Raw genomic sequence first — 24,522 nt, forward strand, 5'->3', positions numbered from 1 at the left:
TCTTAGGTGAGGAGGTAGAGCTTAGGTGCCGGGGTTTAAACCACAAGGTCCATCTGCACATACATCATCATCGCAAACATGCTTCGAGGCATGATGGCGCTGGATTCCTAAAAAACTTCACAAGCTCCATGCATTGTCATCATCACCGGTGACAGAGGGGAGTGACAAGACACTTGCACGTCCTAAATAGTAGCGCAGCACAATGAAAGCATGCTATGTACCATGTGTGTCACAGATTTTTTTTTTTTTTTTTTTTTTTTTAGGATTTCTGGAAGTTTTTTTTTTTCTCTTTCATTTTTTCCAAGTTCCGCCTTCCTCTGCTTTACAGTCAAACTGGCCCCAGCTGTGCATCGGCCTTTGACTCCATCTGTCCTTCCGCTGGGGAGGGGGGATTCCCTGACCAAATAGAGAACACAAGTTTGGCTTCTTAAAGTGATCCTATAACGCCCACCTTCTTGGAGTCACGGGCAGGCTCCGGCAGGGGCAGTCCTGAGGATGGAGAGGGGGCGTAGGAGCAAGCTTCTGGCCTCTCCCCCAACCTAGTACACTTGGCACGCAAAGCCAGGCTAGAAAAGCCCATCAGCATCACTGTCCAGGGCTCCGTGTCCATCCTGCTAGCTGGTTTTCATCCTTCTACAGAACCGAGGCTCGCAGGTTGGAATTCACCGCGGTGCGAGCCGCATCACACACGGGGAGGGGACTAAGGAGTAGGAGGCCCAGTCGGAGGGGACGCCGCGTAGTCCCCAGCACCCAGAGACGCCAGGGGTGGGGTGAGAGGGGAGGAGAGGCCGCCCCTGTAGCAGCCTGCTGCCGGAGCGGCCCCTCCCACCGTTCCTCCCGCCCCGCGCCCTCTCGGCCTCCCCGCCCTTACTCCACCCCCTTCCCGGCCGGATCCCCTTCCTCTCCGTGTGCGCGCTTTAAATAATTTCCTCCTTTTTGGCAAAAGAAATAATGCACCTGACTTTACCAGGGGGAAACAGCCAGCCGAGCAGAACAAGGAACAGATGTAAAAAGAATAGAAGAAGAGAGAAAAAGCGATGGGACTCTCTTAAAGACATCCAGAGGCTGGAGAGGTGGCCGCGGAGGCAGAGGCAGCTAGAGCCGCCCCCGCCTGCGTGAGCTGCGGGCCGAGGACGTCTGCACCAGTTGCAGATGTCACCCTGGGAACTCCTGGGTCTTTTGGTTTGTTTGCCAAACAAAGTCTTTTCTTCTCTGGCTTAGATAGTGAAGAGGCTCTTGGGTTGTTGTGCGATCCCAACACAAGCTGGCAGCTACCGGGAGCCTGCCTAAAGAGCTGGAAGAGAAATGAGCCCTGCTGGGCGGAGGATGGGTGAAGGGCGTCAGCCTGCGGGGTCACCCCGTGGGCGGCCCCGCGGCGCCGGGGCGCAGAGCTCCCTGCTCCGGTTTTTCGTACATGCCTGGCTGTGGGCAGCCTCGGGCTCGTCTGCCCAGGTGTTCAACCTCAGCCTCTCGGTGGACGAGGGGCTGCCCCCGGACACACTAGTGGGTGACATTCGCGCGGGCTTGCCAGCAGCGCAGCAGGAGGAAGGGAATGGCTTCTTTCTGTCGGAGGACTCCGATGACTCCCCGCTGCTGGACGACTTCCACGTGCACCCGGACACTGGTATCATCCGCACCGCTCGGCGTCTGGACCGCGAGCGGCGGGACCATTACAGCTTCGTGGCCGCCACGCTGTTGGGAGAGGTGGTGCAGGTGGAGATCCGCGTCAACGACGTGAACGACCATTCGCCTCGCTTTCCCCGCGACTCCCTGCAGCTGGACGTGTCGGAACTCAGCCCGCCAGGGACAGCTTTCCGCCTCCCAGGCGCCCAGGACCCGGACGCCGGGCTGTTCAGCATCCAGGGCTACACCTTGCTGCAAGCTTCGGACCTGCCCCAGGACCCTGCAGGACCCTTCTTCCAATTGCGCTACGGGACGCCAGGGCTACCGGCGTCGCCTTCCTTGCCTGCGTCCTTATCACCCCTGGAACCCTTAGACTTGGTGCTGCTGCGGCGCTTGGACCGAGAGGCAGCGGCGGCGCACGAGCTGCACATTGAAGCGTGGGACGGTGGCAGCCCTCGGCGCACCGGCCTCCTGCACGTGCAGCTGCGTGTGTTGGATGAGAACGATAACCCGCCAGTTTTCGAGCAGGGCGAGTACCGCGCCGCAGTACGTGAGGACGCCCAGCCGGGAGCTGAGGTTTGTCGCGTGCGTGCCACCGATCGCGACTTGGGACCCAATGGCTTGGTACGCTACAGTATCCGGGAGAGGCAAGGTCCCGTGGCGGGCACAGGTGGCGGGCCACCGGGCGATCCGGGCTATTTCTCGGTGGAGGAGCTGAGCGGCGTAGTGCGGGTGCAGAGACCTTTAGACCGCGAGGAACAGTCCTGGCACCAGCTGGTGGTCCAGGCCCGCGATGGGGGCGCCGAGCCAGAGGTAGCCACTGTGCGCGTGTCCATTGATGTGCTGGACGTGAATGACAACCCGCCTGCCATCCACCTGCTCTTTCTCACCGAGGGAGGCACGGCCCAGGTCTCTGAGGGCGCCCGACCAGGCGACTACGTGGCTCGAATCTCGGTGTCCGATGCAGATGGTGACCCAGAGAATGAAGAGGAGGCTGAGGGGGTGCTTGATGCACGCCTCCTCGGGGCAGGCAGCACCAAGTTGTCCTTGGAGGGTGGGAACGGAGCCTTCGCGCTGCGGCCGGGTGGTCCACCTGGAGTATTTTTCCTTTGCACCGAGAGTCTCTTGGACAGGGAAAGCCAAGATCTATACGAGTTAAGACTAGTGGCCACTGATGCTGGGTCCCCGCCATTGAGCACTGAGGAGTCGCTGTTGCTCTGGGTCTCGGACCTCAACGACCAGCCACCTGTCTTCAGCCTGGAGCATTACTGGGCCTCGGTGTCTGAAGCCGCTGTCCCTGGCACCTCGGTGGTTTGGGTCAGCGCTTTGGATGCTGACCAGGCTGGCACTGATCACGCCAGGCTGCGATATGCGCTAGTGCAACTCTCGGATCCCTGCGAGTCTGAGGCTCTGTCACCCAAGGCAGAGTGTGTGCCATCCTTCAGCATCAACCCGGACAACGGGTTGATCAGCACTACTAGAGCTCTAGACAGAGAGGTCCAGGAGACAGTGGAGCTGAGAGTGGTGGCCCAGGACCTTGGAGAGCCACCACTTTCTGCCACCTGTCTAGTGAGCATTTCTGTGGATGACGTGAATGACAACGAGCCCGTTTTCCGGAGGCAGGTGTATAATGTCACCGTTGCTGAACATTCTGCGCTCGGACATTGCTTTCTGCAGGTGAGAATATCGGGTCTCTGGGCCCGGCTCAAGGCCTGGGATGGATGGTGAGGAGGTCTGGGAAAATGTGGCATGGGTGGTTGTTCTGGTTGCAGAAGCAAAGATACCTTCTGTAGAGTCTTCAGGGAGAGGCAAGCTCATCATCTAGTCTCCCAAACTTTGTGACATGTGTCCCTGTGATCTCTAATGTCCTCTCTCCAGCACAGTATACTTTTTTCTTGGATTTTTTCCCCCCTGGTACTCCAATTTCCTTCACACTCTATTGCCCCAAATCTAATCAAGAGGGTCTCCCCATTGTCCCAAAGCAGATCTCAGGGCGTAGGCCATGCCACACGCTTTTGAGAACTTTATATGGTGTCTCAGGACTCAGGGGAGCCTTCTCATTTTTAAACACTGAAACCTTTATGAGTGACCACTTCCGAAGTCTCTCTTACGCTCTTTCCCACAGGCTTTGGGAAGTTCACCAAGGTTATTGATGGCATCAAGTCATTGTAGCTATCATGCTTGTGGGCCGAGAGCCTTCCGTGAGGGCTTGAGTGCTGGAGGAGAGGAGACTCACCTCCACCATGGTTATCCCAGGGTCTGTGCTTTGCGATTTGACTTCGGTGTGTTCTTTAGAGCTCTTGGGAGCTCTCTTGTACCATTGGAATGCTGTGTTCTGCCTTTCAGGCTGCTCCTCCTTATTGCTTCTCGTCTTATTCATACCTGATGTTAGATACATTTCCAGGATTGACTCAGTCACTCCAGGATAACTTGAAGAAGTAAGGAGGAGAAAGTTCTCTGACTGCTGGATTTACTTTGCGCTTTAATTAGCTCCCAAGTTGGTGTAGACTTCAGACCTCTGCTCTGTACTCCCAACTTTTCAGTTAGAACGCCCAGACTTTAGTGTGCCCCCGATAACCTTCAGATAAATGAGGTGGGTTTCAGGGTTGCTTGTGTCTTTTAGGCTATGTAGTTAGCAGTACTCTTATCCCTTCTCTAGCTTCTGGAAATTCGGGTCATGGCCACATGACAGAACATGGGGGTTGTAAAAAGTGTGGCAGCATGAAAGGTGTCTAAACTGCCCAAGACCAAAATTAATTCACAGGGATCCCTGGTACCCCTCGTCAGTGTTACATCATGGGACTTCACTACAGTTGTACTTCTGAATACCCAGCTCTTGGTGCTGTGTATTGCATATTGTGTGTTGTGCTCCCTGGTATTATATATGCTTGCAAATCACATAGCACTAGTGATTGTCACCAGACATACCTGTGCTTGGTCTGAGACTCTCATTTGGAGTACAGTGTTTATCTTTTATTTTTATTAATTTTTTACTATATATAATTTTAAATATATTTACCATATTTTATATAATATATGCAGATTCAATATGTATTTTCAAACATATTTAATAAATACACATATCTTGTATATCTACTATATAATTACTGTTTTACAAAGATTCCGGGTCTGTTGTAGCCACAGTTGGCTTTGAACTTCCTGTGTAGGCTTCCACCTCTCAAGTTGTGGGACAATGGGTTTGTAATAGCTCCATTCTTTGCTCTTATACACATTCTGCTTTAACTATAGAAAACAGATACTTTTAAACATTTCTCCACTGTTATTCTTTAATGTATGGACAACAAATTAGTATATCATCTGTATTTTGTATTAGTATATTTGATTTTAAAAATTGCTGTCTGTCTGAGTTGTTGACTAGACTTTCATTACAACTTTTCAATGACTTTTGACTTGGGGGTTAGCAGAAAATTTACAATAATTTCTAACATGGTGGTCTTAGTTAGGGTTTTACTGTTGTGAACAGACGCTATGACAAGGCAACTCTTACAAGGACAACATTTAATTGGGCTGGCTTACAGGTTCAGAGGTTCAGTCCATTATCATCAAGGTAAAAGCATGGCAGCATCCAGGCAGGCATGGGGCAGGAGGAGCTGAGAGTTCTACATCTTCATATGACATCCAGGCAGCTAGGATGGTCTTAAAGTCCATGCCACAGTGACACACCTTCAACAAGGCCACACCTCCAAATAGTGCCACTCCCTGGGCTAAGCATATTCAAACCGTGTCAATGTTTTTAAATATACATCTGTAATTTTGCACTGTATATTTATATGAAGCCATGTTCTCAACACTGTTGATTACAAGATCAAAATGTGGATTATTTCTGAAAAACGCTGAAGATATTTGGCATCCTGCAGTATCAAACATTCAGCCAAGGGTCAGCTCCTGTGTAAAATGAAACAAGGACAGTCATTGGAATAATGTATGAATTTGGTTTTGTCTTTAATACGTGTGAAAAATAACTGCCAAGCAATTATCTTAAAATAAATTTATTTATGAGTTATCATCAATAGATGTTTAATTCCCATACCTACTTATATACATAGAAGCCCAGGGTAATATAAAGATGTCTTATGTAGTGCAGGAGTTTCCACTGTAGCTGATCCTCAGCTCTCATTTATCCATAGGAGGCTTGAGAAGCAGTCATTCCTCAGTGCTGACATGAACGAGTCCACACGTGTATAGCTAACACCACCAAAGAGTGTTTCATCTTTTAACCAGAGTCTGATGTCATAAAGGATAGAGGTCATCATCTGCTTAAGGTGGAAGAAACCTTGACAGTGATTTGTATTAATTCCACCGATTATCCAGAGACCAGCCATGTAGACTTAGGAATACTGCAGAAGAGGAGGCCACATGGAGGGGGCCATAGACGCCCAGTGTCCAAAGATAGTGACGTCATGATGAACTATGATGTCACGATAGGGCAAAAGTTAGATAAAGTAATTTCCAAGACTGCTTGTACTGGGGAGGCTTGATGGTCTTGGCATGATACTAATAAAATATAGCTTTGTTTGCAGGAGAGAAGATGGGTTCGCTGTGACTGTTTTGATTAGAACCTTTCTGTAGCGTTGCTTCTAACATGGAAATGATTCTGCCACCAGGGGTAGCGTTATCCCTTCACATCTCCCTGTGTCCTGGATCCATTATGGAGGCTCATCTGGGCTTGAGCTGCATCTTTGACAGTTTCCCATCTTTCCCAGTGCTGCTAGAGACAGTATGAAGTTGTCCTGATAGGAAAATCTGGGAATTCCAGGGATCTCTCTAGCCACTGAAGAGTTGTAGAGACCCTCTGCCTTAGCCTCCAGTGGTTTCTCCTCAGTGGCTGTGTGAACTTTTCTAGCCCACTAGCTGTGACTATGCCCTAAGTTCCAGGGCATTTTCTTTCTGTGTTTTAATTCTCCCTTTCCTTCTTCCCCTCTCCCACTCCCTTTCCATTGTTCCTTATAGACCCTTACTGCCTGATCCAGAGCTCACTATCTCCCCTAGCCTGTCCCACAATGGGATTAAAACTGGGTCAAAATAACCATTCTCTTTATAAGCTGCTTGTCTTGAGTATTTTGTTACAGTAAAGAAGAGCTGACTGTGGCAGCTCTCTGGGCACTTGCCTCAATGCCTTTGTTCCTTTCTCCCTACCTCCTACCTAAGGAAAGCCCCTTCTTAACAATGTATTACCCAGAGTTCCTGTCGGTGTCTTAGTGTTGTCCTGGTCTAGATTAAGGCTCCTCAAACTTACCCATTGGTCTCTTCTTTGTTCTGGGAAATTTTCATGTGATCTGAGGCATAGTTATGTAAGCAGACAACTCAAACATCTACTGATAAATTATAAAATAATTGATTGGTATATAAATACTTTTTCATTTTTAAAAGAAAAAGCATATTTACATAATAAGGAGATGAGCGTGCTCGGTTAATTTTACATAAAGAATTAACTTGGGTGTCTATTTAATATTGCAGTATGTAGAATATCTTCAGTGCTTTTCAGAGTTGATCCATAGTTTGGTCTTATAATAACCATTGCTGAGAATATTGCATAGCATAAAGAATGGAGCACAAGATGGTAGAAACATGTTTGGGCTAGTTAAGAAATTCCTTCTTAATCTCAAGCCAAAACCCATTGAGTGTGAAAGTCAAGCCAGCAACTTAGACAGCAGTTCTTAAAGTTAGGCATTCTGACACAAAACAACGCAATTTGTTCATGCTAGAGAATGACGGGAGGAACATATTGAAAGTCTTTGTTTTCTGTAATTAAAACGTTATGCTTCTATAAGACTAGACAACCTTGTAAGGACAGCAAGAAGCCCGCTAGGACACCATAGTCTGGAGTCTGAGCTGAAGTATTTCATACAGGGTTGGTGGGCGCTGCCTGGCGTCTGGCGGGTGTGGTGCAAAGTGCACCTACTGGGTATTCACGACCAGAGCTGCAGTGAAGTTGCCCTTGCAACATGGGTGGTTGTCGTCACAAAATCCTGGACTCATTACATGTTGGAGTTTCACTTTAGTTTTAGTGGCTGTTGCACAATTAGAATCCTTTTTCTTGTACCAAATGTCTTGTGACCCCCACACTGAATTATGGGACTGCGTGGGACTGTGATACACAGTATAAAAAACTGTGGTTTTGACAGAGAGGGATTCACTCAGACATCCAGCTGTTGGCATCACCAAGTTCAGGTGTCTAACCTGAGAATAGTTTTCCCCCTCAGATTACCAACCTAAAAACTTCAGCCTAAAAAAAAAAAGGAAAAAAAAAGAGAAGAAAAAAAGACTCCCTCTGCAGTAATATGAGCTGTACTCATGGCCTCTTCTCTCTTCTTACAACCAGATCTTAAAACAGTATTAACCACAGTGCTTATGCCTGCATGAGCACAAGGCTATATTTTTTTATAGCCCCACAAGAATCAGAATTCATCCACTAACTCATTTATTTAATCAAGCAGTGTGATGGTTTGTATATGCTTGGCCTTAGGAGTGGCACTATTAGGAGGTGTGGTCTTGTTGGAGTGGGTTTGGCCTTGTTAGAGGAAGTGTGCCACTGTTGGGGCGGGCTTTGAGACCCTCCTTCTAGTCATGTGGGAGCCAATCTGCTTCTGGCTCCTTTGGATGAAGATGTAGAACTCTCAGCTCCTCCAGCACCATGCCTGCCTAGATGCTGCCGTGATTCCACATTAAATAATAGACTGAACCTCTGTAAGCAGCTCCAATTAAATGTTGTCCCTTATAAGAGTTTCCTTGGTCATGGTGTCACTTCACAGCATTAAATCCCAAACCAAGACAGTCACATCCGTTTAATAAAGGGCAGCAGATGAATGTTTACCAAGAACCCGTTACATGGCAGAACAATTCTTGGTGCTGGGGGCAGAGCAGTGAATGCAATGGCCAGGTCTAGCTGAGCTTGAAGTTGGATGTTATGCCTCAGTTCCCCATCAGCCTCCGGAGTGGATGGCCTCTGGTCCCTACTTGGTGCCCATTTCTCCCTCGTCTGACTTTCTTCTGCCACTGTGCTAAATTCTACCTACCACAGCTAATGGGTTCTTCAGGCTTGTGACCTCCTTACCCCTGGAGTGTTCTGGACTTAATGTCTGCCTACTTCCCATTTTCTGGATGCATTTGTCCCCACACACTATCTTTCTCTCACTTCCTCTCTCCTGCCTGTTCCTCCTTTCTTCTACCACTGTGCACTCAGGATAGCAGAGACTTTCCTGAAGTGTCTGTTCTCCTTTTCACCCTTTTCTAATTTACTCACTCTTGCCTTCAAAATCCCAGAAGCCCCTTTTCCCTACCTAAGGGTCAACTTCTCTTACAAGCGTCTGTTTCATGGATGTGTGTGTGTGTGTGTGTGTGTGTGTGTGCGTGTGTGTGTGTGTGTGAGTGTTTGTGTGTGTGTGTGTGTGTGTGTGTGTGTGTGTGAGAGAGAGAGAGAGAGAGAGAGAGAGAGAGAGAGAGAGAGAGAGAGAGATCGAGATCTGGTAGGTACTTAACCTCTACTGCATATATTTGGCATCTCAGACCTAACATTTCCCAATTTAATTGTATTTCCTTCCCCCTTCCTTTCCTTTCCCTCTCCCCTCTCCCTTACCTACTTTAGAACTCATGTTTTCTACTCAAGCACTTTTGTCAAAAAATCAAGCAAAAGCAAAATAAAAAATAACATGAAAAAATTTTAATTCTTTCCTCACTATTCTCTAAGGCAGTGGTTCTCAGCCTTCCTAATGCTTGGGACCCTTTAATGCTTGCTGTTCCTCATGTGGGGGTGACCCCGAACCTTGGAATTATTTTCATTGCTACTTCCTAGCTGTGATTTTGCCACCTTATGAATTGTAGTGTAAATATCTGATGGTCTTGGGTGACCCCTCGTGAAGGTGTCTTTTGACACCCAGAAGGGTTGTGATGCACAGGCTAAGAAGCACAGTTCTAAGGGAATCACACAGTCTCTTCTAAGTTCCTTCTCCACAGCAGCCCACGTTATTATTTCAAACTCTCTCATTCCTGTGGCCTCTCACTAGAGGCATTCATGCACTTGGAAGATGTCAGTGTATTTGTGATTGCTGTGAGCTGGAGGGAGTCATCCTATACATCTGTAGTTAGAAGGATAGAAAGCAAGACTGTGTTCCATGGGGTCCATATACTGGGGGAAAAGCTTGTTTTTATTTTGCAAATCAGGGCTGTTTACATCTCACAGTCTCCTTGGAGAAGCCTGTTTAGGAGGTGTGCCTGGGCTTGGTCCACTAGTGCTGAGTTCTGCCTCCTGGGGAACCATGGGAAACGCGAAGGTTGGAGTGTTGCTCTACTGTGTGGCTAGAAAAGACCACACCGCTGTTATCCTGCTTCTCATTCACATTTTCCTTGGCAACTGTTTTCTTTGAACTTTATCTTAGTCTTTGGTAAAGTTGAGAAGTACCGTGTGTATTTTCTGCCTGTGTTGGCTTCGCTTCTGTTGTGCCGTGGTGCTGAGCACCCCACTGGGAGTTGGCATGATCAAAGGGAGGATTGTTCACCAGCTTTGGAAGTGTCAGGGGCTGAACAGCGATCATGGCTGGGGCTAGTAAGGAACTGAACAAAGGTGGCCCAAGGAATAGGGTGGAGGCCTCCTACCAAGAGGCCATGCCAACCTTAGAAATGAAGAGACTTTAGTGAGGAAGAAGATGCTTTCTACAGTCTCAGTGCCTCTTGATTTTCCCCCAGGTCTGACTGCAATGCTTGGTAAGACCTTCCTTCAGAACTTCTCATACGTGTCCTCTGTCCTCTCCTTTCTGCCTGTTGCCATCACCCTGGCTCTGACTCTCATCACTCCTTGTGTACTGGTATTATTCAGATGTGTGTGTGTGTGTGTGTGTGTGTGTGTGTGTGTGTGTGTGTGTGTGTGTTGCAGTTGTTCCCATGCATGAGAACATGGGACAATGGATTCTATGTACCTTGATGGAATCCACTTTACTGGCATTGGAGTCATCTGTCCTTTCTCACATTCTTTGTCTAACAAGCGAGAGAGCCCTGCTGAAGCTATACAGCAAAGGAGGCTGGTGGCTAGCCCGGGTTCTCCTTCCTTACCTTGTGTATTTAACTGGCACATGGACCAGACTTATTGTAAAGTTTATTCCATCATTGGTTCTGTCTGTGGTTTGCTTTGCACTGCTTGTTCTGTATTCTTTGTCTCCCTCACCCCGACTCTCATTGTCGACTGCACACACATTTACTCAATGAAGTATACCACCTTTGAGGTTTATATTTCTATTACTGCATAGGTTTGTGTTGTTTTGGATTAAGTAATCCCTGCCTGCCTGCTCATATGCACAGGAAGAAGATGTTCCCAGAGAACCACACATGCTTATGTTCAAAATGTGTCTATGTTGCACTAGCTACCATCTTGGGTTTTCTGGCCTATACTGCTTAGCATCATAGCTACCAGTGCGTGTGGTAGGCGCCCCGGCTATGCTTGAGGACCTGTTTTAGGGACTCTGGATGAACTTGATAGCATTCTTCGTCTTTCCTCTCCCACCCAGCTACTAGCCATGACCTTTCCTGTTTATGGAATATGATCGCATGCACTAAAAGGAGAAATGTGGCATGAAATCTGTGGGCTCTCTGGCCACATGGCTTTGTCATCTATGCTCTGGGATTAAAGGTGAATGACAAGTCAGACAGTGTTCACAGATGTGAAGACTGTGATGAGATACCATAGAGTGGTAGAAAACATGGACACTGGGGTGAAGGTACCTGGGTCTGAGTCTCTGGTCTACTTCTTGCTAGTCATCTAGTTTTGGGGAGTGAACTACATTTCCTTATCTACAAAATATAGATGGCATCAATCTACTTGTTTTGTGGATGTTGAACCAATACATGCATATTTAGATCAATTCTTGACTCAGAGGACGTGCATAATGCATGCTGTATACATATGTATGTAGTGTGTGTGTGCGTGTGTGTGTGTGTGTGTGTGTGTGTGTGTGTGTGTGTGTGTGTGTGTGTGTAGGCATGTGAGGAAGCACTGCTAAATGCATGTGCAGCATAGGTGTGGTGATCAGAGGGCAGCTTTGCAGTTCTTCTATCCTGTTTTGAGACACAGTCTCTCTGCCTGGACTGCTGCCCTGTATGCTGGCCCACAAGAATTCATCAGACTCTGTATCCACCTCCCATTTCACAATCGAGCGTGCTGAACTTACAGATGTGAGTACTTGCGTCTGATTTTATATATGGGTTCCCAGGATTGAACTCAGGTCGTCAGGCAAGTGAGACCTGATGAGCCACATCATTGGCCCTGCGTCTTACTATTAATAAATAGTAATAAATCATAATTTTGGAAATGAAGGAACTTGATGTGATTAAAATTATCTATTTTTTTTAAAAAATCGGAAACAGAAAAAAAATGCTAATCAAAAATGGTGCTTTCCGCATGGAAAGATGGAAAAGGAGCAAATGTGAGTTGTGTTTCAGGTTTTTTAGTAGCTCCTCATGCTGTGACAATGGATGCTGAGATGTTTCTTCCTTCAGAAGTCTATCATATCTATATACAGTCTCCCCTATGCTAAGGAAGCTGAAGAAACCTCTCAGCAGGGCTCTCCAGAAAAGCAGTAGCAGTCAAGAAGTCTTATGCAGCTCTCAGAGAGCGACAAAGCCAGGTTATGTAAATGCTATGGAGGCCTTGGTGTGGTGGGTCACAGGTCCTTAGGTCCCTTATTTTAGAGTCAAAGTTAAATGGACTGCTAGCACCAAGCCGCTCAGGGAGTCAAGGCGTGATTCTGGCCTACAGGGAACTCAGTCTTTGTTCTGTTTTTGTCCTGGTCTCAGGCAGGGCCCTTTGGTCCTTGTATTGAGATGAACTTGACCTAGAGTCAAAACCCTCAGATGCCACCTCTGTGACTCTGCCATTTATAGTCTCTGCTAACTTTACTGGCTACAGTTCCTCATCTACAGAATGTTGCAACTTTGTTTAATATGTTGATGTAAAGATAGGAGAGAATTGGTATTTTCTGGTATAAAGTGACATGTTTAGAATTAAGGAACTTAGAGGTGATGCGGCAATTCGGAGGCCATCTGTTACGGCATGCACACGTTTACTGATAGCCTGAGGTAAGTTCTTCTCACTGTGGCTGAAGAAGTCCTTTGTGTGTGTGTGTGTGTGTGTGTGTGTGTGTGTGTGTGTGTGTGTGTGTGTGTGTGTGTGTGTAAAAATGTATGGTGCCTTCTTCCTAGGGTCAGCCATCTCCAAAGAGAATCTCTTAGGAGGGATTTGGAAAATTGTGATCAGTAAGATTTTATTCTCTGAGAATTGAAATCTGACAATAAATTAACTTCATTAACAACTATACACCAGGCTTCTCCTAATGGGGCCCTTGCCTTATGAATTAAAAATGAGCAATGAAAGAAGTAATTTATGTTTTCATAGCACATTGGGGAAATTAGCTAGATCATATGTACAAACACATAAATAAATGCCTGTTTTTTTTTCCAAATGCCAGGTTATTTGAATCTTACTGAGTTAAAAGGAACATGCGTCCTCTCCTTTTCAATGGGAAATGGAAGAGGAGTGGATGGGGAGGGAGGAGATGGGGGAGGGGAAACTGTGGTCAGTCCACGAGATAATAATAATAATAATAACAATAATAATAATAATGGAGCGTGTCTTGAAAGCGAAAGTAGATCAGTGGGCATTGTCACGAACATGAGGACATCTATTTAGTGCCTGGGACTCAACCGCTGGAAAGGAGCCTAGTTTTGGCAGAGAAGCCGTGAGATGTAGCCTTCTTAAGAAATTAGACTACCTAAAGTGGGTTTTATCATGGCATTTTCATATTTATGTTCATATACATTTATATATGTACTATTGAATTTTGCCCATATTTGGTCCCCATTCACCTTCCTGTCTTCTTGTCCTCTCTGTACACTTCTATATGTATGTGTATGTTATGTACAGCTATGTGTATAACCATGTATTTTGTAGATTTTACACATGAGAAAAATGAGAATTAATATTTCTCCTCACCCCACTCTGTTTTTAACCACTTTCTACTTTAAGTCCCCCCTCAAAGATTTACTTCTACTCTCATGTCTTGTGTGTGTATATAAAAACAAATACATGTGTACTTTTGTATTTAAAGCTAGAGTTCGCAAATGAGGGAACATGGTTAACATGATGGTCTGCCATCTGTTTTCATGCAAATGACATAACTTCACCTTTTGTGTGGCTGAATACTAGTCTGTCCCATGCGTACTTACCACCTCATTTACTCATCTGTTGTTGGGGTCTAGCTTGTTCATCTCTCAACTACTGTGAATAGTCAGGAAATTAGAACAGAGCATTACATGTCTCTGTGGCACAATGGATTGGATTCCTTCTGGTATAGATCCGGGAATGGGTTATCCAGCTTGTATGGCAGTTCTAGTTTTCAGTTCTTGCACAATTGCGATAGGAATCCAGAGTGCTACATCAGCTGCCATTTCTGCCGACAGTGGAGGAAGGTTGCTCTTTTGCCACATCCTTGCCAGCATTTGCTGTGCCCATGGTGACACACATGGTGAATGGAAGCTCAAAGCAGTTTTTGTTCTCATTTCCCCATGTCTAAGGATATTGATCATTTTCCCAAAAATAATTAAATTGGGTCTGTGGGTTTATTCTGGTTAACCAGTCTGATCTTGTACCCATACCATACTGCTTTTTGTCTTGGTTGCCCTGTGGCATTTTGAGAGGAGATGCTGTGACATGTCCAGCATGAGTCTCTCTGTTACATTAATTTGACTCTTCAGGAACTTCTCACCTTCTATGTACAGTGTTGGTTTTTTCCAAGTTCTATGAAGAATGTTGTTAGGATTTTCATGGTGGCTGTGTTGAATCTGTAGATTACATTGCTGCCCTCGGTGTTTTAAAGTTTTTCACCATAGATGTCATTTACTATGAACTTTTTTCTTGATTTCTTACTTGTTCAGTTTGTTACTGATTTATAAAAAAAGCTACTGAATTTTAATTTTGATTTTGGATCCTGCTACTTCACTCAAAGTTTATCAGATCTAAGAGGAAAAATGAGAAACAAAGTAATAAAAATTGCATAAGCAAATTTATATAACTGCAGGAAGGGAAACACAAAAGAAAACCATGAAAATTTCTTTTCCAAAGAAGGAGGAAAAGGAAAAGGAGGAGGAGGAGGAGGAAGAGGAGGAGGAAGAGGAGGAGGAGGAAGAGGAGGAGGAAGAGGAGGAGGAGGAGGGGAAAGGCCAGGAATTGTGGCAAATACCTTTAGTCCCAGCTCTCATCAGACAGGGTCAGGTGGAGCTCTGTGAGTTTGAGGCCAGACTGGTATACTAAATAAGACTTTGTTTGCAAAAGAAGAAGAAGATTGAGGAGGTGGAGGAGGGAGAGGAAGAAGAGAGGAGGAGGAGGAGGAAGAGGAGGGGGAGGAAGAAGAGGAAAAAGGAGGAAAATGAGGGGAAGGAGAAAGAGAAGTTAGAGAAAAGAAGAGGAGGAGATAGAAGAGGAAGAAGAAGAAAAAGGAGGAGGAGGGAGAGGGAGAGGAGGAGAAACAATTCTATTAAAAGTACTGTAAAAAAAAAAGAAAAAGGAAACCACAATGGAAAAACAATGGTGCTGTGTGTGGTGGGACTTCCTCTGCCAGGTGAATGAAGGGTGGGGGTCAACTGGACTTGTAGATTATTGTAATTCTTGTGACTCATACTGGCTCTGAGTCTATAGTGAACAAATGTTAGCTAGCCTGCTCTCTACACTTCAGTAGCTTCTAAACCTGAAGCTGATCTGTGGTAAGTCAGCTCGTCTCTTTACAGGCTGCCTGCCTTACCTTTCAGATTAGCTTCTTCCCCACCCAGTTCCTATGAGGCTGGATGTGTGGTGTCTTTGCACTGAATCATCTCTCTTCCTCTGTCAATGACCTTCCTTTTTGTAGTACTTCCAATAATAGCTCCCATAGGATCATTCTTGGTCCCCAGTTGGTGGAATTATTTGGGAAGGATTAAGAGGTGTGGCCTTTTGGAAGAAGTATGTCATTGGCTTTGAGGTTTCAAAAGCCCATGATATTCTCAGCCCTCCCTTTCTCCTACTTTTAGATGTGTATAAGCTCCCAGCTACTGCTTGAGTGCCATGGCTGCTGTCATGCTCCCTGCTATGATGATTATGGAGTTACCCCTGAAACTATAAGCTCCCAATAAACTCTTCTATAAGATGCCTTGGTCACAGTATGTTATAACAGCAATTTAAAAGTAACTAAGGTACTATTTTTCTTTATGTCATATTTTATTCTTTCTTATTCTTCTTATGCTTCACCACCTTTCTGTGGTGGCAACATCTATCCACATCTTACCTAGAACTCTGTAACCTGGAAGTAGTTTTAGAGAAATGGGAGGTCACAGCCCAGGAAGAAGTGCTGTACTTGCCCACTGTTTATCTTGTATCCTGTTGGAAGCAATTGGAAGATGTGGCAGATTTCTGAGTTCTGACTGGCATACATAAAGGAAGGTTTGGGATAGGTTTCTGTTGAAGAGTAAAAAAAAGGAAGCATTCAGGCCAGCTAAGTAGGGGAAGCCCTGAAGGAGGGGATAGTATAATAGAGAGGATGTCCTGAGGCACTGGGGAGAACTTCGAGGGACTGAGTACAATGAAAGAAAGGCAATGGTGGAAAGGGTAAAAGAAGAGTGTTACAGGACGAAGGAGAGGAGACAAGAGGCATTCTGGGAGGGGATCTCTTGTTCTTCATGAGCTGTGTTTTCCTTGGCCAGGAGTCCAGGAAACAATATCTTGAGGCTCTTTAGAGATTTAGAGTACAATCCAACAGTCAGAACAAGACTGAAGACCCACACTCAGATCTCACACACATGGAGGTGGAGATTAAAGCTATTAACAAGCTTCTGAGGGCAATGAGAGAGGAGATGGGACCAAGGGTGTGGGCTGGGAGCTGGATCTTTTACTCCAGATGGTTGAAAGGCAGGGCCACGTAATGCTGGGGCCATTTGCTTGTTCGCCCATAGACCATGGGCAGATATTTGACAAGCCCCTCCACCCTCTTCAAAAACAAAGAAATCCATTGTCTGACTCAGCTAGTTTCTTCCTGTCATCTCCCTGTTTTTAACCTGGCCTGTCCCCACTTGCACTGACGACACTGGTTGTCTTTAGCAATCTTCTGCCTCCACGATAACACCGTGCAGTAAGCTAGTGTCTCATTTCCATCAACTGATCCAGTTTTGTGATGTTTATTCCTGCTTCTACTTCAAGAATTGTGTTTCCCAAAGATCATGGGTTCCAGTTTAACCTTGAATAATCTAAAATTTCTTTACCTCTTAAATCCCAGATGTGATGGTTTGTATATGCTTGGCCCAGAGAGTGGCACTGTTGGGAGGTGTGGCCCTGTTGCAGTGGGTGTAACTTTATGGGTATGGGCCATACCCTTGTCCTAGCTGCCTGGGAGCAGGATTCTGCTAGCAGCCTTCAGATGAAGATGCAGAACTCTCAGCTCCTCCTGTACCATGCTCGCCTGGATGCTGCCATGCTTTTCACCATGGTGATAATGGACTGAACCTCTGAACCTTTAAGCCAGCCCCAATTAAATGTCCTTTAAACGAGTTGCCTTTGCTGTGGTGTCTGTTCACAGCAGTAAAACCCTAACTAACACCAATCAATCCCAGTCTTTGGTTACTGTATTTCAGTTCCCTTAGTCTTTGAGTTTGTTTTGTTTTACAAAGCAGGGTCTTGCTATATCGCCATGAGGCCTGGAATTTAATATGTAAACCAGACTGACCTCTACCATGTCTGGTCTTCATTTCTCAGTGTCCTAGTTGTGTGCCCTTAGACCCAGTTGGTGTGTGTGTGTGTTATGTGACATCGGGCTTATATTTGGAAGTCAGAGGACAACTTTCCAGAGTTTGTGCTTTCTTTCCATTGTGGTACCTGGGCATCAAACTTAGGTCTTCAGGTTTTGCATGGTCAGTGATGTTACCTGCTGAACCATCTCACTGGTCCTGGGTTTACATTTTGTATCTAGATTATCCCTATCCTACTTTTTATCTCATCTTGCACATAAGTCCCTCTCTCTAATGGGACTTCTCAGTTTACCAAATTAGCTTTTGCTCTTTGGTGTCTACATGTATGTCACTGATACTGGACCATTTGAGCTATATTCTATATATTTTATAATTCTGGGTAAACTGCTCCCAACACATGGGTGCTGTGGAGGACTGCTGGAATAATTTCAGGAGAACTGTTGATTCCTCTGTAGCTGTGTGATGCCAAGTGGGGTCTCAACTCCAATGGGCAATTCTCTTGTGTTCCCTCCAACCTCTCTCCTAAAGCCTCTCTTTCAACATAATGCCTTGTTCTTTGTATAGCTAATCATGTGTCCTACTAACCAGAGCCCTGTAGATGGAAACCAGTTTGTGTTAATCTCTGCACTGTCCAGTCCCTAAGGACTATGTGGTTCTTCTGTATATAACCAAACCCACCCAAATTCAGACTACACATTTCATTTCTCCTGTTTACTCTGACATTACTTCTTCATTGCATCTTTTCCCTCTATTTTTGACCACTGCGGCCATTTATGTTTCTTCTCGTTAGCATGTAAATGCATCTCCCAGGTTAAGTTTGTAAATATTTTTTCCTTGTTGTCTCAGTTGATTTTCTTGGTCATACAAATATTTGCTTCTTGTTGGTCCCTACCTTTTTCTGTCCTACACAGTTCATATGTTAAGCCTCCTTCCCATTGATAGAAAACTTCTGGAAATCTGTATTCTCTCTGTTCAGTGTCTAGTGTCTGTTGAAGTAGACCCAGCACCCTGGTTTAGTCTGTGAGCAGGAATGTTTTCATTTGCATATGCTGGAGTTAAGAAACTGGGAAGAAGGGGTTGGGGATTTAGCTCAGTGGTAGAGCGCTTGCCTAGCAAGCTCAAGGCCCTGGGTTCGGTCCCCAGCTCTGAAAAAAAAAAAAAAAAGAAAGAAAGAAACTGGGAAGAAGATGTAGTTGCTAAACTGTAGGAAAGGTGTATGAGAAGCGACATGTGGAGCCGTGGCAGGACATGGCTGGAATCCCAGCACTTGGAAGATGGAGGTATGACCATCAGCAGTTTGAGGCTAGCCTGAGCTACATGAGGCCCTGACTTAAAAACAAAAGCAAATAGATGGAAATAAGAGATATAGGAATGATTACTGCTCATTTCTTAACATTACTTACATTCGTAGTTGATAGGAGCCCTTCTGTTTATTAACTTATATGATAAAATTTGAGCCCATTGAAATAGCATGTTCTATCGAGCAGAAGAAAGTACCTTCTTCTTGATTATTGCCTGAATGACTCTGCTACTTTAAAAATTTATTGTAGCTTTCAAGCTACCACCCCGTCCGTCTATGTGCCAGAACACTGTGTCTTTCTTAGCAATTCTTCTTCTAATTTCTTTCTTAAAAGCCCAGGTCGTTAAATTCATTGTAGGTTTGACCATTTTCCTGTCAGCATACATAGCTCAGCTAGCCTACTGATGAAGTGTGTGAAAGCTTTTAGGTAAGGTGGAGGAGGAAGAGCTTTGCTGCTTCCTATTACTTCCATGTGTCCTTGCTTTGGAAGGAAGAAGAGTGTTCTAGTGAGCAAAAGCTTGGACTTTGGAGCCAGACAGATGTGAACTCAAACTTCAGTTCCTCCCCTTAGCAGCCAGCTCTGGAACAAGTTCCTGAACTTTGGGAGCCTCTGCTTTTTAATCCATAAAACAGGGACGACACTAGGATTTACCTTGTAGGATTAGTGTGTTGTTAACTGTGATGATACTTGCATAGTTCATGGAGAAACTTCTGACCATGGAGAGGTCCAAGAAGGGTCATCATGTCTAGTTTCAGTTGAGCTTTAGTGACATGAGGTGAGTAGAGAGTAGAAGAAAGAAAAGCAATTCTTTTGAAAAGCCCTGATGGCTAGTTATGTAAAGGGCTAATGACATAATCTTGCCGCTTATTTGGGGATTTAGTCCCAAATGTAGTTAGGCTCTTATCTCAAGCAGTTAGACAGAAACCTTATGAGTTTCAGGGCAAACCTGATTCTATTGGTTTAAAGTAAAGCTTTGGTGGATCCTGCTGCCTCTCTGGTGATATTTGAGTGTCAATCCTTTTAAAAAGTCCTGATGGCCAGTTATGTAAATGGCTAATGACACAATCCTGTCTCTCACTTGATCCTTCTGTATCTGTTACCTGGGCACGGCTCTGATTTTCCAAAGTCAAGGACATTTCCTAAGAAAGAGGTACCACAGGTTTAACCTCACGGCTCTTCCTCTGCTGAGATGAGAATGAAACTATGAAGCATGAAAACCTTTGGTATCCTAGGATCGTGGACAACTGTGTCATTATTTTGTATTGGCTATTCTGAAAGTGTTTTTTCCCAAGCAGGGGTCAAAATGAGGTGAAGGGAAGAGGTGCTTTGGATTTCCTTTTAAAGAAACATGATGTCATTAATAGTATCAGTCATATATATATGTGTATATATATAATTCATATGTATATGAATTAAATATGAATTAAAGTCGGGGAAAAAGAATTGCATTTATTGTAAGCAATTGACTATCTGAACAAAAGATATGGATTAAAACTCATTCTAATTCCTTCATACAGTAAGTGTAACATCACATTCTCAACAAATCATTCTATACTTAAAATGAGGTAACTTTACAAATATTATCAATGTAACATTTTCAGTAGGTTTCTGCATGTTGTATATCATACTTCATATTGTGGACTCTATCTACAAAGTATGCTTTCTTTGTAGAAAATGAAATTTGAACTTTCCACCTCTAAATGGCTATAATCCTTCTTAGTGGTGTAGTACTTGCAAAGATGATATCAGTGGCTTACGTCAGATGCAATCTGCAGATGAGAGAGGATGGGCCATCTATGAGATACTTTGAGGACGTGTGTGGCAAAAGCAAGAAAGACTGATAAAGTGGCTTTGTTCTCATGAGGAGAGTGACAGGGAAGATCAGAAAGCACTCTAGATCACTTGGGTTTTGGTGACAGCCAATAAAAACTTCTGTTCCATACAGAGGACTGTCATCACCTTTAAACACCTTTGTTTAGTTTTTCAGACTACTGTGTGATTTCCTTTGTGCTTGATTTTTAAGAACCCTTTGTAGAATTAGCCATTGTGCGGATGTGTTTTGAAGCGATAAAACTTCGTTTGTGGCCTTACTGTAAGATGGGTTTTAACATTTAAGATTGTTTCCTTGGAAACATCTCATGCGGGACATGCCTCTGATTTCTGGATTCAGAAACCTAGAGGAAGTTAGTGTTTACACTCAGATAGGCTTGCCTGTCCCTAAGAGCAAGCATTCTAAGCTTATCCACTGTTTATTGTCCTTTGAAGTACAGATTATTTTAAAAGTATGAATTAAAAATAATATAAAGACTGCTCTTTTACAGTGGTATAAACAATAGCACAATTTCTCAACTCTGGCAGGTCTATTTCCTGGACTCATCTTACAAGAAGTCTTTTTATGCTGCCTTTCTTGTGCAGGATCACATTGTCATGGTTGTGTCTGTCCTCCTTCCACGGCTTCTGCTAGTGTCCAGCATAACAGGGAGAAGCGACAGGAAGGGCAATTTATCAGTTAATGTTTGGCAGTCTCCAAGGAGATGTGCTCTCTTGGCTGCGTTCAACATTTCCACTGGCTGCCTATTTCAGTAGTCCCCTAAAGCCACAAATGAATCCAGCATGCTTTGAACTTGAGAACACATACACATGGCAGCAAAGGCTGACTAGTTGAGGATGCCTTGCTAGAGGTAAGTGCTAAAGGGTTTAAAGGAGAGATCTATTTTGGTTTTACCCAAGAGTAACAGACAACTCTATGTATTTATAATTATAGAATTTTGGCTAGGGAGTTGATAATCCTTCATGAAAATACAGAAAGAGGAGCCAGCTCCATGAACCAGCTGCTAGTGTTTCCCATTGCACTTGACTTTAGTGGGGCCACAGAGGAAGCCTATGCATCGAGACCATTGAAGAACATCTGTTCTTAGCAAGTTCTGCTTACGTGCAAAGCACTGCGTGAGAGTATTGAAAATAATGAAGACCTAGTTCTCACAGGTCACAGGAGCATTCATCTGAGGAGGGATTCAAGCTGGGTGTTTTAGGGTTTTACTGCTGTGAACAGACACCATGACCAAGGCAACTCTTATAAGGACATTTAATTGGGGCTGGTCTTCAGGTTCGGAGGTTCAGTCCATTATCATCAAGGCAGGGGCATGGCAGTGTCCAGGCAGGACTGGTGCAGGCAGAGCTGAGAGTTCTACATCTTCATCTGAAGGCTGCTAGGAGAAGACTCACTTCTAGGCATCTAGGGTGAGCCCACACCCACAGTGACACACCTACTCCAACAAGGCCACACCTCCAGTAGTGCCACTTCCTGAGCCAAGCATATACAAACCATCACACTGGGTGTGTTGGTGAATGCGTCTAATCCTAGAATTTTGGAGGCCGAGACAGAAGGGCCATACATTCGAAGCTAGTACATAACAAGACCTTGTCTAAAGTACAAACAAAAGAGAAAGAAATATGTTTGCCCTTTGTTCTGTCCCCATTTGTAATTCAAGGCTCTGGAAACCAAATATTTCATGATTGTTTTTAAGGGCATAACTCCCCTGTCCCATATCGGACAAAACATGTTCTTGTTGATTATTACTATCCTTCAAAACTGTCGTAGCTTTAATAACCTCCCTCTTGTATAAAACTTTGCATGGCTTTGTACTGCTTGTAAAATTTAGTTCAAATCCCCACCCCAATCTACCCAATACTCTTTATCCTTATTTTGAGGAACTCTTTCCCATTCTCCCATATCTTGAAGATACCTGGTGCTTTCTCTCCAATAGCTTTTGTTTTGCTTCACTCATTCACCAAATTCACATATGTTAAGGTGCTTTCTACCCAATGTGATATAGGGTTATATAAGGTCATGAATAGGAGACCCACAAAATGGAGTTCGTGTTCTTTTGTGTAAGCAGAGGAAGTGGGCAAAGTTGAATATCCCCACTGTGTGAAGCTTCAGCAAGAAGGTAGATGTTTGTGAACCAGGAAATAACCCTCACCAGAACCACATCATGTTGTCACCTTGAGCTTAGCCTGCCAGCTTCTAGAACTGGAGAAAGCACGTCTACCACTTAAGCCTCCTGGGCCAGAGAACTTTGTTGTGGTGGCCTTAGTGCCTTAGTCCCATCCAAGTAACACACACACACACACACACACACACACACACACACACACTGTCCTCACACAAGTACTCTTACAAGTGCATATACACTCTCACACACACACACTATCCTCACACAAGTACACATACCACACACACACACACACTATCCTCACACAAGTGCACATACTACACAAACACACACAATACTCACACAAGTGCATGCATACCACACACACACACACACACACTGTCCTCACACAAGTACACATACCATACAAACACACACACACTACTCATACAAGTGTATGCACACCACACACACACACACACACTGTCCTCACACAAGTACATATTCCATACAAACACACACACACTACTCATACAAGTGTATGCACACCACACACACATACACACACACTGTCCTCACACAAGTACACATACCATACAAACACACACACACACTACTCATACAACTGTATGCACACCACACACACACTATCCTTACACAAGTGCACACACACAAACACACACACTATCCTTACACAAGTGCACACACACACAAACACACACACTATCCTTACACAAGTGCATACACACACACACACTGTCCTCACACAAGTACATATACCATACAAACACACACACACACACACCTCATACAAGTGCATGCACACCACACACACACATACACACACACTATCCTTACACAAGTACACACACACACAAACACACACACTATCCTTACACAAGTGCATACACACACAACCCCTCCCCCCCAGGACAGTTTCCTTGGCTGTGAGGGGCTGCGCCCTCCTCAGCTGCCAGTCCTCTCATCCTCTTTTAAACACCTGCACATTACATGCAGTGTGCAGTAGCCCTCTTTGGCAGTACTCCTGGCCTAGGTAATAATAGCTCAGCATCTGCTTCCTTGCTTCTGATTAGCTCTCTGGGATGCTGGCAGAGACCTATCCATCCTGCTCACTGATAAGTGCTTCCCAAAATGCCTAGCACACAGTAATCATAAAATTTGTTCAGTGATCAGATGAAATAATCTGCTGTAGGGTGTCCTCCTAATGAGTATTGGTGACTTCTGGAACCGGGTGGGTCTCACCAAGTGATTTTAAAGTCTGTGTGAACTCTTGCATGCTCTGGTATCTTTCTAACAGGCAGAGCAGCCCTTGCAATGGCTGCCATCACCCTTTGAGGCAGGGAGAAAGTAAATACCCCACGGGGGGTTGTAGTTGCAATTTATTTCTAGACAGGTCTTTTTATGTCATGTAAAAAAGAAGGTCTTTGTCAGTGCCTCTTTGCTGTTGTCAGAGTATGATGCCACAAAGGTTGCCCATTAGCAAAGCCATGACTAGTGTTTTCTCGTCTTTTTAAATGTCTCAAGTTAACAATGTGCTGTTTGGTCCTTTATCCCGACTCTGCAGCTCTCATTGTTATAAACACTATTGGCTGGATGCTTCCAGAGACAGCAATATTTTAGCTTTCAAGTTGATTCTGTCTGTTCTTGAGCTTGAAAAATAAATCAATTCAAAACTTTAAAAACAAAAGAATAATCACAAGAGATGTAGTTCAGCTTGGGCTTGGAAGAATGCCAGCATCATGAAGCACTTTTGCAAAACCTTTTAAGTCGAATATGAATTGACTTATTAATAGTTATATGCTCCACGGGAGGTGGGGAGTGGGGAGACTGCAGATATGCTGGAGTCTGACTCGCTCTGAATTTTTTAA

At 44.8% G+C, this 24,522-nt stretch overlaps 1 protein-coding gene across 2 annotated transcripts in view; it reads left to right on the forward strand.

The window, feature by feature from the left end:
* Nucleotides 1–242: 242 nt before the first annotated feature.
* The window catches only part of Dchs2 (dachsous cadherin-related 2), a 208,027-nt gene continuing 183,747 nt past the window's right edge, over nucleotides 243–24,522 (forward strand). For both annotated transcript variants that reach the window (XM_017591290.3, XM_006232535.5), the window contains exon 1: nucleotides 243–3,300. In XM_017591290.3, coding sequence (XP_017446779.1) covers nucleotides 1,306–3,300 — 1,995 coding nt within the window. In that variant the 5' untranslated portion in view covers nucleotides 243–1,305. The remainder of the gene's footprint in view (nucleotides 3,301–24,522) is intronic.

Source organism: Rattus norvegicus, chromosome 2 (genome assembly GCF_036323735.1).
Source record: "Rattus norvegicus strain BN/NHsdMcwi chromosome 2, GRCr8, whole genome shotgun sequence".
Lineage (NCBI taxonomy): Eukaryota > Metazoa > Chordata > Mammalia > Rodentia > Muridae > Rattus > Rattus norvegicus.